The sequence below is a fragment of the Erinaceus europaeus genome, chromosome 1 (assembly GCF_950295315.1).
Source record: "Erinaceus europaeus chromosome 1, mEriEur2.1, whole genome shotgun sequence".
Lineage (NCBI taxonomy): Eukaryota > Metazoa > Chordata > Mammalia > Eulipotyphla > Erinaceidae > Erinaceus > Erinaceus europaeus.
This window is the reverse complement of record NC_080162.1, coordinates 52,488,507-52,505,978: the sequence shown is the minus strand read 5'-3', so window position 1 is coordinate 52,505,978 and position 17,472 is coordinate 52,488,507. Positions and strand designations below refer to the sequence as shown.

At 38.9% G+C, this 17,472-nt stretch overlaps 1 protein-coding gene across 1 annotated transcript in view; it reads right to left on the bottom strand.

Moving 5' to 3' along the window:
• Positions 1–17,472, bottom strand: part of CFAP61 (cilia and flagella associated protein 61) — a 322,791-nt gene that overhangs the window by 163,289 nt on the left and 142,030 nt on the right. The window contains exons 16-17 of the mRNA XM_060186112.1: positions 14,950–15,156; positions 11,009–11,143 (exon numbers count right to left, since the gene is read on the bottom strand). Of these exons, the coding sequence (XP_060042095.1) occupies positions 11,009–11,143; positions 14,950–15,156 (342 nt within the window). The remainder of the gene's footprint in view (positions 1–11,008; positions 11,144–14,949; positions 15,157–17,472) is intronic.

Sequence of the window (17,472 nt, the reverse complement as noted above, 5' to 3'; positions counted from 1 at the left end):
ATAATCCCATATTTAAATGAATATGTTTTTCATAGAAAATAATCTATAAATAAAAACACCAATGTATTAAAAATCTATGGATAGAGAATTTCAGGGTTTGTTAAAATAAAATTTCTATTGTTTTTATCTTACATTATCTTAAAACTTTGACCATAGATATGTACTGCTTTTGTAAAAATGTTATTTTTTAATCAAGGGGTAAAGATGTAATTCTCCTACTCATAATCTGCAGCTTTAATTGCCCCCCTTTGTCCCTAGCTACTTTAAAATACACAAAGCAAAGCCTCCTGTTGCCAGCTACCATGCCTTTCCTCCCTAAAGGCAGATTCAGAGGAAGCCACTTAGCTATGAAGGCCAGTTCCTGCCCAGGAGCCTAGGTCCACCCAGGAGCCTTGCTTAGCCTTCCAGACCTACAGCAGGCAGCTGATGTATCCCGAGGCACTTCTGGACCTTTGAGGCATTCATTACTCTGGCTCTGCAGGGAACAGATTTTATTTTTTCTTTCTTCTTCTTCTTTTACTGGCTTGTAGCAAGGACATAATCAGGATCCAGGAAAACCTCGGGAATTTTTTTTTTGTTCTGTTGGGAGTAGTCACAGCTCTTATAAAAAGAAGTAGCACTACTAAAGGTCAGCTGAAACAAAGAACATGCTGTGGCTTTAAAAGAGACAGCAGAATCCTCTATTTCACTACTGTGGTTTGGATGAGAGCTTTCTTTGCTTCCAGAGCTCTCTTAAATGCCCATGTGTATTCACAGCAGGCTGACAAGCCAGGGAGAGTAAAACAAGGAAGAGGAGAGAATTTTTTTATTAGAAAAATGTCTGCTTTCAAAAGAACTGAAGCTTTATTGGTAGTGTATTGTCAAAGAGATATATGAAACTCTTTTGGAGTGGTAGTGAAGTCTCAACCCCAAAATTGGAAAACAAAACAAAACAAAAAAACAGCTGTTACACTGTCCACCTATAGCGTTATGTTGGCAAGCACTTCACCATTTACTAGTAGGAATGTTGAAGAATGACCCATCTCTTTTGCTCTACCTGAAAAAGTCAGCCCAGAACAATTAAGTCCCAGTGGAGATTAAAAAATTAAAAAAGGAAGGAAAGAAGAAAGGAAGGAAGGAAAGAAAGAAGGAAGGGAGGGAGGAAAGAGGAAGGGAAGGAAAGTTGGGCTACCTACTGCTATGTGTCAAATATTCCTCATAGTTAGGAATTTTTATCATTAACATTTATCTCCCATGGTTCCTGAAGGTCATACAGGACATAAATAGGATAAAATATTTATTTCTCTTGCTGCATAGGGTCTCAGTTGAAAGCCTTGAAAGCTTATTATGCACTAGAATGTGTGACACTCCATGCTACATAGATATTGTCTGAGAGCCTAGCTCAAATCTTAGCTTCCATGCTTGCACATAGTCTCTCCAGGTACCATGGACCATCTCACAATACGAGGAGAGGATTCCAAAGGCAAGCATCCCATAAGAAAGCTAGTAGAAAGCTGCATTATTCTCATAACCTAATACTAGAAGTCAAACAGTATTACTTCTTTTATCATCTATTGGTCAGGTTGAAACTGAACATCTTAAGGGTAACTGGGGTGGGTATGGGACCACACAGTCTCCTTTGGTATCATCCATCCTCCTCCTTTCTGGGAAGAAGGTAGGAGAAACATTGCAAGGAATGGGCATCTGTGTCCCCAGATCTCTAACCCCACCTCCCACCTGGGGATTTTTAAGAAATATAAAGGGGAAGATGCTTTGTGGGAAGATCCCCATTCTCCATATTGTAGACAATTTTAAAATAAAAATTTTCCCTCACCACAGAAAGTGCAGAAATCTGTCACTCTGGGCACTGGGCATAATTCTTTTTTGTCCTATTTCAAGGACAATCTCTTAAGAGATAGTCAAGATTGAAGATCAAAGTTTATACCTCTTAGTGAAAAAATGTCAGTCAAATTATGAAAAGAGCACACGTCAGGAATATGTAGGTAGGTGCAACCATTTTTAGAAAAATACTATCTGACACAAGACCTCTACATGGATTCTTAAAGAAATTTTATCCTTTAGTCTGTGTTCAAGGACTATTATTGCTATGGTTTATATCTGCTACCAAATGACCTACATTTCTCTAAAAGACCACTAATGAATTCATATGTGCACTATAAAGAATTGAAACACATAAATTTATAAAACAGAAGAAGCAGTCAAACTGTCCCTAAGACTTTGGGGTGGAGGTTGTAGGAGGATACATTGAACTGTGGTGGTGGGTGAGCTTTGGAACTGTAGCCCTATAATCTTATGATGATATTAACCATTATTAAATGACTCATAAAGATAATTTTTTTTAAAAAAAAGGAACTAGCAATGACTACACATGAGTTGAATAAATTAGATAATTAATGGAGAACTCTAACTTTTTTTTGTGTCACCAAGGAATGAACTCAGGGCCTTGTGCATGCATGCCTGACATTTACAGGAAGGAAAGGGAGATGAGCTATACCTCAGCACTGCTTTACCCTTTATGGAGTTCTCCTAGAGCTGTCTATGGTGCTCTCTTAATCTATAGGCTAAGCTATCTCCCAGCCCCTATTTTGTAACATTCCTAAGAGGATGGAATTATAATAGTAGTAAGAGTAATTTTTACTTATAACTCATTCTAATATGTACCATATACTAATAGATAACATTAAACTAAGTAGTGTTCAGAGAAAAGGGTGGGGGGCAATATCCATACAATTTGTACAAATGAATTTGGAGAAAAGTGCTTGTGAAGAAATTTTTGTAGATTATTTTAATCTTAGAGACAAGTGTTCATTACTAAGTAATATGAAATACATTTCTCATAGATAATATAAATGAAGAAAATGGTTAAGAGGTGGTTTGAACAAACTTAATTGATTCATATGGTAGTTTAAAGTGAAGGAATTTCACTTCAAGAAAATATCGTTACTTTTATTTAGAGAAAATATCACCATTGTCACATTAATGATTCATCATTATATGACGATGAAAATAAGATTTAAATTTTTAGAAATATCTACCAATGACGATGAAAATAGATTTAAATTTTTAGAAATCTCTACCAAGGACATGCTGAAGAATTGATTTACAGACACACACACACATACACACATACACACACACACACACACACACACACACACACAACTAAAGAAGTCTAATGGGTGGTGAAAGTTTCCAAGTTGAAGGAAGGAGTTGGGGGATAATTAAGCAGGGGGGAAATCTAGCAGGTGCTGGGAGAATAATGCAATTTCCTAGGGCAGCAGATGTACAAGTGAAACAGTATCCAGTAACAGTCCATCAGATGGTAATTATAGCTGGACTAGGGAAGAACAGCCAAGATGAAAAGGGGCAATTCAAAGGGTAACTAAACGCCAGTGAGTGACATCTTCCTGAGAGATCACATACCAGGAAAATGCAGGCTAGCACTTAGCTATGAGAAAGGGGAGGGGGCAAATAAACCTTCATTTTTCTTTGTAGAACACAAAGGCAAAATGGAGGCCTCAAAAAAATCATTAGGGGAGACTTAAACTATCACTAATCAACAACCAATGATTAAACAGTCAAAAATAGCAACACTCGGGGCCAGGTGGTGGTGCACCTGGTTGAGTGGACATGTTACAATGTGCAAGGACTGGGGTTCAAACCCCAGCCCCAACCTGGAGGGGGAAAGCTTTGTGAGTGGTGAAGCAGGTCTCTGTCTCTGTCTCTCTCCCTCTCTATCTCCTCCTACCTTCTCAATTTCTGGCTGTCTCTATGCAATAAATAAAGGTAACAAAAAATTTCAAAAACACTCATAGATCATATTAAAACTGATTCCTAAGGAGAATGACTGTTTTGGTCCCATTCATTTTTTGAAAGAAAAAAAAAGAGAGAGAGAGAGAAGTAAATTCACATGGCAATGAACACTATACACCAAAATGAAGTGGACTATGGAGAATACTATCTATTGATACTACAGCTTCTTAAATCTGAAGGAAATTTTCAGGTATTTAATATGACAAATAAGACTCACTTAAAATCTTAGTCTTGAAAAAGAAATAGTACCTTGGACCAATATATACCCTCCCTCTGGGATTCTCTGAAATGCTTCTAACCCCAGAGTGACTATTTCTTCTATGTCTGACTCTCTCTACTAGAGACCAGTGTAGTTGACTCCATTCTTGATTTAACTATCTTGAGTAGTTCCATGTTAATAGCGACACAAAAGTATAAGCTCCCTTAGTGAGTGAAGTCATCTCTGAATCTCTGTGGGGGGTGCAGAAAGAAAAGAAAGCAGGCTTGCACATGAACCATACTAAAGTAAGTGTGAATCAATTTACTCTACTCTAGTTAATATGGCTATTCTGCTCATTCAGTCACATTCTGAGTGTTTCTTTCATCATGACTCTCACATAAGTGAGTGATGCTGAGATATATAATTAAAACAAAAATCCATCAGAATGCAAATGCACAGGCTAAAATGGCCCATTCAAGCTAAGAATAAAACCATGTGGATTGTGGTCAGCAACCTGCCTCTTATCCATGAAGCTATACTGGTCAACTGAGAAGATATGATGATAAATCCTTGGGGCCCTTTCTCTGTAATGTATGATGAAATTTATTCGCATATTTTAGGTCCTTTTGAGGACTTGATATGGGGTAGGTTGTCAATACAGAAATGGTAGGTAAGGTGTTGTAGCAGTGGTACCTATCATCCAAACTAGACAGAAATTACCCAGTCATTAGGGTAAGGAGGGGGACACATTTTCCCCTAACATGGGGCGATAGATTTCAATCACTGTTGACTTGTGCCACATTTAAATTGGCAACCCACTGAGATAAAACATTTTCAATCCCATTACTCATGCCTGGAGTGATGTGTTCCCTTGAAGACTGGCTTCCTAGGTGCAAGCAAAGGAATGGCTGGTCACTCTGCGATGGTTTAAACAAGATAAAAGGTATGGAAGGCAAATTCCAGGCAAGAGAAATGTATAGAACTGGTAAGGTTGCTGAGAGACCCATATAAGCCTCCAAGCACTGGGGTGAAAGGGGGGTAAAACTTTCAGGAAGTAAAGGAATTCATTTAGCAGTGCCAGTTGCTCAGTTGCAGTTTATCTGCTGTAATACTATCACTCTATTGAGAAATCAATACTCAGAACTCCATAGAAATTCTTGCTAAATTTTTTTGTTTGCTTTACCTTAGGTAATTATATCCAAGTAAGGCATTATATCCAAGTAAAATGTTAAACAGAGAAAAGTAATTTTGATAATTAAGCACTATAACTTTTGAAATTCTAGGGCCACTCCTTGTGGGTTATGATTTTAACAATCCTTTGATCTCCCTTTTAAGATTTCTGAAGGGGGTGGGGAGCTTTCAGGTACTGGTGTGCAGATGGTGGAGTGGAAGGGGACCTAGGCTGGGGGTGAGAGTGATTTACAAAAAAACTGAGGAATTTTACACATGTACCAAAAACTGGATTTACTGTAAACTATTAATCCCCCCAATAATAATAATAATAATAAAAGATTACTGACAATTTGTGCTATATCTTGTTGACCCTATCTAAATCGTTGCAAGACTTTCCACAAGTGAGCCAAGGCTTCCGAGGAGGTGGCACAGTGGTACAACACAGGAATTACATGCATAAGGCCCCAAGTTTGCCCCCTGACATAGAACATGTGGTAGTGATGCTCTAATCTTCTCTTTTTCTTTGTCATTAATAATAATGAAATCTTAGGGGGCTCGGCGGTAGCACACCAGGTTGATGTACAAGGACTAGGGTTCAAGCCCCTGATCCCTACCTGCAGGGGGAGGTAAGCCTATACTTAAAGCTTCAGGACTAGTACAGCAGTGCTGTAGGATCTCTCTCTCCCCTTCTCTATCTCCCCCTCCCTCCCTCTCCATTTCCCTCTGACTCTATCTAAAATACATGAATAAAATAAAAATAATAAATAAAATCTTCAAAAAATAAATACTATTTTTAAAAAAATAACAAAGTAAGGGCAGGGAGATAACTCAGTGGTAGAGCACATAGCCTACATGCATGAGTATCAGCTTCAACCCCAGCACTGCTTATGCCAGCGTTAAGTGGTGTTCTGGTCTCTTGCTCTCAAAAATGAGTAAATATTTTTGTCACGTTGTCTGGGCTGGAAATGCAGGATACCTCAAAGATTATTCAGAGATCTGTGTCTACTTGAGAGCCTGGAAGTGTCCTTTCACTGACCCACACCATTATTGGAGTAAAGGTGGCCAGCAAAATGGTGCTCCTTTCAAGTCCAGAGCTTTTTGATAAACAATGTTTACAAAACATCAGGAATTTCAGATACAAAGAGGTAGGTCTGGCAGGAATTGGAACAAACAGATGAATAATTAAAGATATTTAAAGCATAGGGCTTGGTAACTGAATCTGAAAACTGTAGGCTTAAAAATCAGCATACACATGACTTCTGCTTGTCAGTAGCCACTGAAATCCCTCTTTCATATCAAGGCTTCAGACATTAAGTGTGGGCTAAGGAGACCACATAATGACTAAGCAAAAAGACTTCCATGCCTGAGGCTCTGAAGTCCCAGGTTCAATCCCCAATATCACCATAAACCAGAGCTAAGCAGTACTCTGGTTTCTCTGTAACTTTCTTTTTTTTATATATTTATTTATTTCCTTTTGTTGCCCTGTTATTTTATTGTTGTAGTTATTATTGTTGTTGTTATTGATGTCATTGTTGTTGGATAGGACAGAGAGAAATGGGGAGAGGAGAGGAAGACAGAGAGAGAGGGGAGAGAAAGATAGACACCTGCAGACCTGCTTCACCGCCTGTGAAGCGAATCCCCTGCAGGTGGGGAGCTGGGGGCTCAAACTGGGATCCTTAGGCCGGTCCTTGTGCTTTGCGCCATGTGCACTTAACCCGCTGTGCTACCGCCCGACTCCCAACATTTTTTCATTAAAATAAATAAGTAAAATTAAAAAAATATATATATATATTAAATGTCCAGAAGCTCTGGCTACCCTCAGGTTGTGGCCTACGTTTGAGGAATATTCAGATAGCTTTGGAAATGCAGTGTTTCAGGCATTAGCTTAGATAGCAAGCCTATACTCAAGGACATCTTAAATAAATATTCCCCAACATATTTAATTTTTTTTAAATTAATGATTTAGGAGAGAGATGGCAGCACACCCAGTTGAGCATACATATTACAATGTTCAAGGACCTCAGTTCAAGTCCACAGTGCCCATCTGCATGAGGGAAGTTTTGCAAGGAATTAGGTAGGAGGACTGCAGGTTGTCTCCTGTCTCACTTCCTTTCTCCCCTTTCCCTCTTGATTTCTCTTTCGCTATCAAGTACATAAATAATATTTTAAAAGGAAGTAAAGAGAGAGGGAGAGAGAGAGAGAGAGAACTAAAGTAGGAGCAAAAGTGCTTCTTAAAAAGTTTGAATTCACCAGTGTAATGTAGCAAGTACCAAGCAACAGTTCCATACATATGATAAGTAGTAGTAGTCTTCCTCAACCAAGCACTTCAGTCTTTAACCCCTGCTATGCTTTGAAATAAGTGGGGACACGAAGAGGATATAGCAAACAAAGATGATCATGGACAAGGTAAATGTAAAGAATGATCTCAATTCAGACTGACCTGAGAATTAATGATAAGATTCTTTTAAACTGCTTTATCTGACTTTTCTTCCACCTGGCAACTCCAGGTTCACTTCAAAGTCACCCAACCCAGAGAATTGGGAAGGGGGTGGGCCTGATGTTCAGAAAAGTGCTTTTTGATATCCATGTAACTACACTGTACTCTTCTCTTCCCATCTAGACTGGCTTTCCATGCCAGCAGTGGTCTGGTTGAAGGTACTGGAGTCCCAGGCTGCCAATGATTTTTAAGGGTATCTTCTAATCCAGTGATGTGGACTCCCTATACTTGAAGGTGTCTCAGTTGTGGCTGCAAAAGGGCAGCATCCATCACTCTGATGTGACACAGAGGCCATATCTATCTATATCCCTAGTCCCTTCTCCTGGGATCAGTGAGATTCTACATAAGCTATGTCTTAGTGATAGCTACAGCTGGAATCAATCTCTCTGCCTTCAAGCTACTCTCTCTGCACCAAACATGTGGTTGTAAAGGAGTATTCCTAGCATCTTCACATGTTATCAGATCCAAAGGTCTTCCTAAAGGGCTCAAGGGCTCTTCTCTCTAAAATAGGATGTAAGCTACAATGCTGAAGATCCTGCTAAGAATACATCTGTGATCCAGGATGAAATGATATATATATCTAGGTCTTGCCTCAAAATGATATGGGAGAAAGGGGCAATGAATGGGAGTATTGAGGATCCAAAACTGTCCAAGAATTGAAAATTATTGCAGCTGAGTGCTCAGTGCTATGCAGCATGTGATCTGAGCCAAGTGCCCATCTGCAGACTCTCACTGTGAAGTATAGTGATTGAGAGAAGCTTTAAGAAGCTGTTTTAGCTGTAGGACAAAAGAATTCTTCATTTGCTATTTAATAATAAAATAATTAGACTTGAAGTGATTAGACTTGAATTTTGTCTGACTTTTATCATTTTTGTAGAAATTTACTTTTTTTTTTAAACTAAACTATCCATCTATTGAAATGAAAAGTCCACCAGCAAAAGAATGAAAGAAAACCATTGCAAGTGATGGACTCTAACTTCCACATTCCGGTATCCCAAGTGAACCCTTGACTCTGATTGTAGCCAACGTACTCTCATCTTTATTGTCAGCACCTTAATAGACTCTGTAAGCAATCAGATTCTGCCACACCTAGCTTGAAAACACATAAAGGCTGGATGCTGAGGTACAATGTTGTTCAGGTAGGAATCAACCTAAAACCCTTTAATAAGAAAGAAATGTAATTTCCTGCTCTCCATGTGGTCTCAGTCTCATTCTTTGGTTACTTTTGTGCTGTAACACTTAAGAGCTATATTATGGATCCCCTCAACACTATGTTTAATTATACATTAGAAAATAAGCACTGAAGGACTAGAAAGATAACTTAATGCTAGAACATAATATTTGCATTACTGAGGCCCTAGAGGACCCAGGTTCAGTCCCTGGCAGTGACAGAGTTCATCAGTGTGTCTGTGGCCTCTCCCTCTCTCAAAAACAAAAAATAAAACAAACAAAACAAAATAAATCTTTAAAACTCCAATGGTTTTAGGAAAAATATGCACAGACAAATGAGAAGTCTTGCTTTATATGACCTGCTCAAAAATGCATGGCATTTTTCATGATAAAGAGTTGAAGAAGAGAGAATTACTACTTGCTTTATTTCTATTCAAATATCAATTTAGAACTTATCAGAAAATAAATGCTAATTTTTCTCCAGGTAAGAAGGTATGGGTAATGGGTAATACCTGCAAGAATTGGAGATGTAGACTCATGGAACAGCATACTTGACAGTGTGATGCTTTGACATATGTGTGACCTAGATCTAAGGCTGGTCCCCATAGCGTTTAAAGAAGCTTTCATACTAGGAAGTCAGTCTCTCTCTCTCTCTCTCTCTCTCTCTCTCTCTCTCTCTCTGCCTCTCTGTCTTTAGTTTTAAAAAAAATGGAGACAAGTTATTCCCGAATATATTTATATATACTTATTTTCATTTTATAAATGTATGACTTACAGTATCCTCAGTTTCAATGAGTCCAAAGAACTGCTATATAAAGCAAGGGTGGGGGCAGTGGGGTAATGTACTTCCTGCAGCATCATGTCTCATTTTGGTAAAGAATTTTTTTTTCTGACACTTGGGTTACTACTAAGTCTTAGAATCTGCATAACTCCTCTGCTCCTGTCAATCTCTAGTCTCATAGTCAGTCTCAATCTCTCTCTCTTCCTCTCTCTCTCTCTATCTCTTTCTCTCTCTCTCTCTTTCTCTCCATGGAGAATGAGAGACATGATGGCAGATAGGGAGAGGAAAATGAGACATCTGCAGTACTGCTCAACCTCTTGTGAAGCTTCCTGCTGCTGGCAGGGATCAGGGGTTTGTTTTGTGGTCTTCATGCATGGTAATGTGTGTGCCACCACCTGGTCCCCTGATAAGCAACTATTTGACAAAATATTTGGAAAATATGAGCTTTCCATAATTTTTCTTCTTCTTTTTTTGCTCCCAAACAAGACAAATGTCAGTATTGTGGCAGGTTGGAAAAGGTAGACTTTTCTCCCCAACTTATTTATACAAATACCACAAGTCTACATGTAAATAAACCTGAGAAAAATCATGATTCCAGTTAGATTACTAAAAATGACAATGTGTGTACATATACATAGGCTATTTTTCTTCCCTAGAGTACTGCTCAGCTCTGGTTTATGGTGGTATGGGGTATTGAACCTGGGACTCCGGAGCATCTCTTTGCATAACCATTATGCTGTCTCCCTGACCCATATGCATTTCCATTTAAGTGAATCTAGGTTCTGTCTTGGCCCCCTTTCCTGTTCTGGTTAGTAAGAGGACATTGGGGCCATTTAAGGTCAAACTTCTTGCTCCTCAAGGCAGACAAGACATTCCTGTTAGTCTTACTGCCTTCCAAAAGAGGAGTTACACAGACCCAGTTTAGAGCTGCAGACTCAGGTATTTCAGATGCAGCCAGCTTGGTTTTCTCCAACTGTTTTGTCTGAATCATAAATGACTGTTTTTGTCTTAAAAGCAAAGCATGGTTTAGAAAGCAGAATATAATTTCCTTCCTTTTGAGGAAAAGGAAGGAAAATAGGGAAGTTGACTCTAGGGCATTTGTTCTGGAACAGGACTGCCACACCAAGGCATCCCCATAGAGTCTGTCACCTGAAAGGTCCTGCAGCTTCTGTTTCAGGCTCCTTGTGAAGTAACTACCTGAGGCAAAAGGCTGCAAGGGAGCCTCTGCAGGTGCCCCTGTAAGGGTGCCAGTGAGTGCTAGGCTCCCTGTAATTAAGTAACAGCCTGCTCCCTAGAAGACAGAGCTGCCACCCATCTGCCACACCCGCATGAGCTGGCGCCATGCCTTCCTGCCTGCTGCTGCCCTGCTACCCACCAGTTCCTTGGAGACCTCCTTTGATGGAGCATTGATGCCAAGATTTTCCAGCGGATAGACAATCTGTCGTCGTGGTCGCACGGGAACAAAGTAATGAAGGGCCGATGTCAGGGAGTGGGCATAGGAGCTCTGGAACTGAAAGACAGCAATTTCTATTTTAAAGGAGAGAATGTCAGAATTGTGCAGCACAGATGCCTGCATGAGGCTTTACAAATACAAAATTCTAAACCTAGCCAAATCAGAGAGGGGGAAAAATCAGCAAATAAACAAACATACTCTTCTAGCAGAGGAATGAATTGCAGATAATGCCTGACACTAATGAAGATAATTACAAGAGTAATTACATTACTATCTCTGTGGGAATGACAGATAAACAAGTGGTTTGGTTTATGGGATTTTTCAGCACAAGTATTTTCCCCAGGAGGATATTCTTCTCCATAGTGATCATGAATCAGCTTGATTTGACCCCATTAAGCTGTGCTGTCTGTGTCCTGTTAACCTTTGTGTGTTTGGTACAAGCTGTTTTTAAAAGGCACATAGATAAGCATGTCCTTTGAGGGCAGCTGAGTGTAGATGTGAAAATCCTCCAGTCTATGAAAGTTATAACTACTTCCACAGGATTTTTGTTGATAAAAATAAGGGCTTTTAACAAAATAGGATAAAACTGGAAAGGAGGGGGGTAGCTAGATTAAAATATTTCAATTTATAAACTGTGGGTTTGATTCATTCTTACTGACATGTACTATGATAGTTAATGTTTTAAAAAGAATGCCTAAAAATTTACTTTGCCTTTAGCAGACTGAACACGGTCATTTCTTGCATACATATGAAACTTTAGAGTTTTGATGAAACCAACTCAGGGTATTTCAACCACTTAAATTTCAAGAGTTAAACTATGAAATCAAAAAATAAGAGGGGGCACTTCTTGCCAATACAATTCTACCGCCATTCCTAGCAGTTATATTTTTAAATTTATTAACTTTTTTGGAATCAAAAATTCTGATGATATACTTACTAAATTTAAGCTGGTAAGCAAAATAAGTAAAATTGAATTGTAGGTGTAGTTTAATAAGTAAAATAGTTCATATCTGACTTATCTGTGGCCCTAAAAGGCACTTATAAGAACATCTAAAAAGGAATCCTAGAATCCTTCACCACTGAACTCCCCACCCTGATTTTACACACACACACACACACACACTCTAAGAATTTGTACCAGAGCTCTGCTTTTCTGCTTAGAATATCGCTCAAAACTTGCTCTTGCCAGAGAAAACCACCACCACAGTATGAGCCAAAACCCCACTCATATACACTCAACTGGGTATTTGTATCTGAATTTGGAAGTTCTTACCTAAATTATTTGGTACAGCTTCTTAAACTTGTTTAAATGTATATGTATAAATCAACTGGAAGTACACACTGAGAAGAAATCTGTTCTGAAATGTGTTTCTATACTCCATATACAAAGCAGTGAGTAAGACCTCTAATTCTCTAAGACTGAGGTAAATATACAAACATGAAATGAACTAGGCACTATTTTTAATATGGATAAAAATCTAGCACATACAGGCAACATTATGAACAAAAACTGAGGATTCAATATCAAATCCTGAAAGTCAGCATATTGATCAATTGCCAATTATAAAGTAAAAGGTAACTGCACAGCATTTTCAGATAAAACTGTTACCTCCCTATTTTATTAATTTCAAATCTAGGGCATTCACATTGCAATCATGTTGCATTCTGCTAGGGGAAAAAAATCCTCATTCAACATCTTGCATAAAATCATTTCCATGTATTTTCTACTTTTATCTCCATTCCCTTAGTACTTCTGCAAGTACAAAGGCTTTTGTTAAATAAATACATTGGCAAAATTACTTTTATGTGAATGAATTAAAATACTTCAGATGGTTTCTAAGTTTCATAAATAAAATCTGCTAATCTCACTTGTAGCAACTAGGAAGAAATCTCACCATGTCAAAAGGCTGAGCAGTCCATGAGACAGTTATCAGGTATGGAGGGGTCTGATGGAAAAATACCTACCTAATCAAGGGGTTGAACCTCATCACACTGGACTTCATATCAAGCTGAGAACCAGTGCTGTGAGTAGAATAATGAGGATACCATATATGTGCGCAAGTGTGTACGTGACTCTTCTAAACATTGGAAAAGGCATCTCTGACCAAAATAATTACTACTGCCTTCAAAATAAATGAAATACTTTTGGGGCCCAGTAACAGTGCATCTAGTTGAGTATATATATGCAAACAGGTTCAAGTCCTTGGTTCCCAACTGCAGAGGGAGTAGCTTCACAAATAGTAAAGCAGTGTCAGGGTGTCTGTTTGTCTGTCTATCTCCCTTTCTCCTTTCAATTTCTCTCTCTCCTATCAAGTAAAATACTATTTTAATGCTATTTAAATGTATTAAAATGGAGAGTCGGGCAGTAGCGGAGTGGGTTAAGTGCACGTGGCAGCGCAAAGCACAAGGACCAGCATAAGGATCCCAATTCGAGCCCCAGGCTCCCCACCTGCAGGATAGTCAGTCGCTTCACAGACAGTGAAGCAGGTCTGCAGGTGTCTATCTTTCTCCCCCACCTCTGTCTTCCCCTCCTCTCTCCATTTCACTCTGTCCTATCCAACAACAATGACATCAGTAACAACAACAATAATTACAACAATAAAACGAAAGGGCAACAAAAGGAAATAAATAAAAATAAAATAAAAAATAAATGTATTAAGATGTATTACATTTTTTAAATGCATTAGGTAAAAGAAAATTTACCTAATGAAAAATGCTTTGAATAAATCAGGATAGATATGAACATAGTTGCAGTGGCATAGATGTATAAATGTTTTGTTGCCAGACTGATGAAATAACAGTTAAAAAAAATTGAGCCAGGAAAAGTCTCAGCTCCAAGACCGGAGCTTAAGATATTCGCAAGTGAAAGAGCTAGATTTCTAGCTGCTAGGTACTTTGATATTAATAATGTCAATAGAGAAAGTTCCTGTCTTCCCCAGGTAGCCAAATATAAACAAATCCTGTCTCCACACCTTGTAATTGAGTAAGACAAAAATTTTCTCCCATGGAGACAACCATCTGCCTCTACTTACCCAAAAGATCCCAATAGAAATGATATTTAAGCAGTGAACTCTTTGTCTAACATTGGGTAGTCAGTTTCATCTTTGTCAACTTGCCTCCCTGCTACCTCACCTTTGGGGCAGTTGGTTCTCTTCTGTCTGCCTGTCACATTCCTTGGTGACTATAAAGTTTCTGTAATTTTTGCTGCAGGTTATCTTATTCTTTTGGGTCCCCTGCACATTGCTGACCAGGATACAGCCAATATGTCTTCAAAGGTGAAGTACTGTCTATCTGTTCATCACATATAATAATGTATATTCAATAGATGTGTGTTATAAAAGTATTTCTGTATACTAGTACAGCAGTACTTGTATATAGCAGTATGATATAACACATATAGGTATTTGTTATATACAGGGGACTATGGTATCATGTATATCCAATTTTTATCCATCACTTTTATGGAGATGGATAGTTCTTATTTAGAGTATGCTGATGGCACACCCATGTATAAAATAGAACTGATTTATTCTCTGAGTTCATTATTAAAATGCTCTTTGCTTGAAAAACATAATTGCATCATATTAAGCATTTCACTGATTTACCAAAAAAGATAATCTGATGTTCATGCCCCTTAGAGCAGTTTTACAGTTTTCACTTTGTTTTGTCAATATCAAGAAACTGCTCTACTAAGTATACTTGTTATTGCTTCCGAAATTCAAAAGCTTCTGTACTTTCAGTATAGTCTCAGACAAGGGCCAAATAGTCACCTGAGATTCAGAGTCGTTACTGTCAAATTCATCTAGTTAGAAAGGAAAAGATCTATGTACATCATGGAAAAGTGAATCACAACATTGTCTTACCTTGCCTTCTCTGGATTTGGGGTAAATTGGATAGTAGAGACAGGATTTATAGCCTAAACGAAGGATCTCCTTAAGAAAAAACTTAGTGTAATGCCGAAAGATGGGGTTCAGAGCAAAGTGATACAAGTGTCCATGTTCTTCCCGCTGGTGGTGACTGAAATAGATGAAATCTTCAATGTTGTAATGGGATCGTATGTATTCTATGTCCTAAAAAAAGAGAGACAAAGGGTATCAGACAGTGTTTTAAACTAATGGCATGTGTTCTGTGATGAAAAGGTGCTTTAAAAATGACTATATGCATACACAGGCTGAGTCTTTTATATGTTGACTCTTTTAAAAGCTTAGACCAGGGAGAGTTGGGTGGTAGCACTGTGGGTTAAGTGCATGTGGTATGAAGCCCAAGGACCAGCATAAGGATCCTGGTTAGAGGTCCTGGCTCCCCACCTGTAGGGAGGTTGCTTCACAGGTGGTGAAGCAGGTCTGCAGGTGTCTATCTTCCTCTCCCCCTCTCTGTCTTACCCTCCTCTCTCCATTTCTCTCTGTCCTATCTAACAACGATGATAACAACAATAATAACTGCAACAACAATAAAAAAACAAGGGCAACAAAAGGGAAAATAAATTTTAAAAAAGGCTTAGACCAGGGAGAACAGAACCAACCAGTGGCACAGCTATATACAAATAATGTCAAAGGACATAAATTATGGTGATGTTGTTTATTATACAGCAAACCCTAACAAAGGGATATTTCAAAGTTAGCCCAATTGTTCAATAATGTGATTATAGTAATAACCATCTATTGTCTTCTTAAACCCTAAGACAGCAGAATCCTCCCGCTTCATCTTTAGAGCCTATATTTCCCCCAGTCCTGGTACCTCTAGGGTGGGGCTCACTTTCCTGCATGTTTCTCTCAATTCATACCAAATGATATTCCATCTGCTGACCACAACCTAATAAAAAGTAAGGAGTACCACCTCAGCATGATTCACTTCAGACTGTGTCCAGAGACTTTAGGCATGGAATGTCAACCTTTTACCCTCATTATTCAGGTCAGACCTTTCCTTTCATAGTATTCTCAAATTCCATTCCAGGAGGTTCACTTCCTAACAAAATCACAAAAGCTACATATAGACCAGGTCCCATAAGATAGAGCATATGTTCACATGTATCCATAAATTAGGGCAAAATATATACCTGAAAGCAAAAATACACAACAGTCTATATAGTGAGTCAGTATAAAGTTCATAATGAAATAGTGTCTACTTAGACTTAGATACCCTCCTCACCTACTTCCTATTACAATTCTCTCACTCACTCCACAGCTAACCTCATCAAAGCAAGGACTGCAAAAGCTGAATAAGGGCAAGAGACTGGCATACTTTAACGAGGACTCTTTAGTCCCTATCAGGCCACCCTATCAGCTGGGGCCCTATTTGGGGAGTCCTGAGATTCCCAAACAGGATGAGCCTAGACCTCAAATAAATCCCTCACTCCATTGTTACTGGTCATTCCTATCAGGAACAACATAATAGACCCCTTTGTGGGCCCCCTTAGGACCTTGCCCTCAACTTGAATCAACAATGGTAGAGAATGTTCCAGCCTCTGAAGAGAGGCTGGACAATATACTCTATGCTACACCTGAGGAAGATGGGTCCTGAAGTTGGGGCAACTTGGAACGTTCCTACTTATGACCACAGAATGTGAGGTTGGATCTAAAGGCAGAGGTCACATAGGCTCCTAAGCTAAATATGAGCCCCAGATCACATCAAATGGATGGGATTTACAGTCAACAATATTTGTACCCCTTTCCCATATTAGGGAGCTACTCTATTCCCTGGTCCAGCTTTCTGGTCCTTCTGCCAGCCATGACATCATCTCCCCAGACAATAATTAGGATCACCTGCATATCAGATTTCAGGCTTAGGAAAAACAAACAAACAAACAAAAAACCAAAAAACAGTAGTATAGCCACAGGCCCTTTGGAATATAACTAAAATATGCCTACTAGCTATCTACAACATGGAGAGCCCTTGGAGGTCGGGTGGCGGTGTACCTGGTTGAGCGCACATGCTACAAAATGGAGGGCCCTCCAACTCATCATCTATTTCAGCCTTTAGGTCCACGATTGGTCAACAATTTGTTTGACTTTGTATTTTAACTCTATTTTCAACCACCAGGTTCCAGATGCAAGCATGATACTACCCAGACTTTCCTGGACAGACAACCCCACCAATGTGTCCTGGAGCTCCATTTCCCCCAGAGCCCTTCCCCACTAGGGAAAGAGAGCAACAGGCTGGGAGTATGGATCAACCTGTCAATGCCCATGTTCAGTGGGGAAGCTATCAGGGGAGGGTATGGGATACAGAGTTCTGATGGTGTGAATTGTGCGAAGTTGTACCCCTCTTATCCTATGGTTTAGTCAATGTTTCCTTTTTATAAATAAAATTTAAATAAAAAAACAAGCACCAAGTCCCAGCTATAACTCTCATGGCAAAAAATAACTTAGTAATAAAAATAATCAATA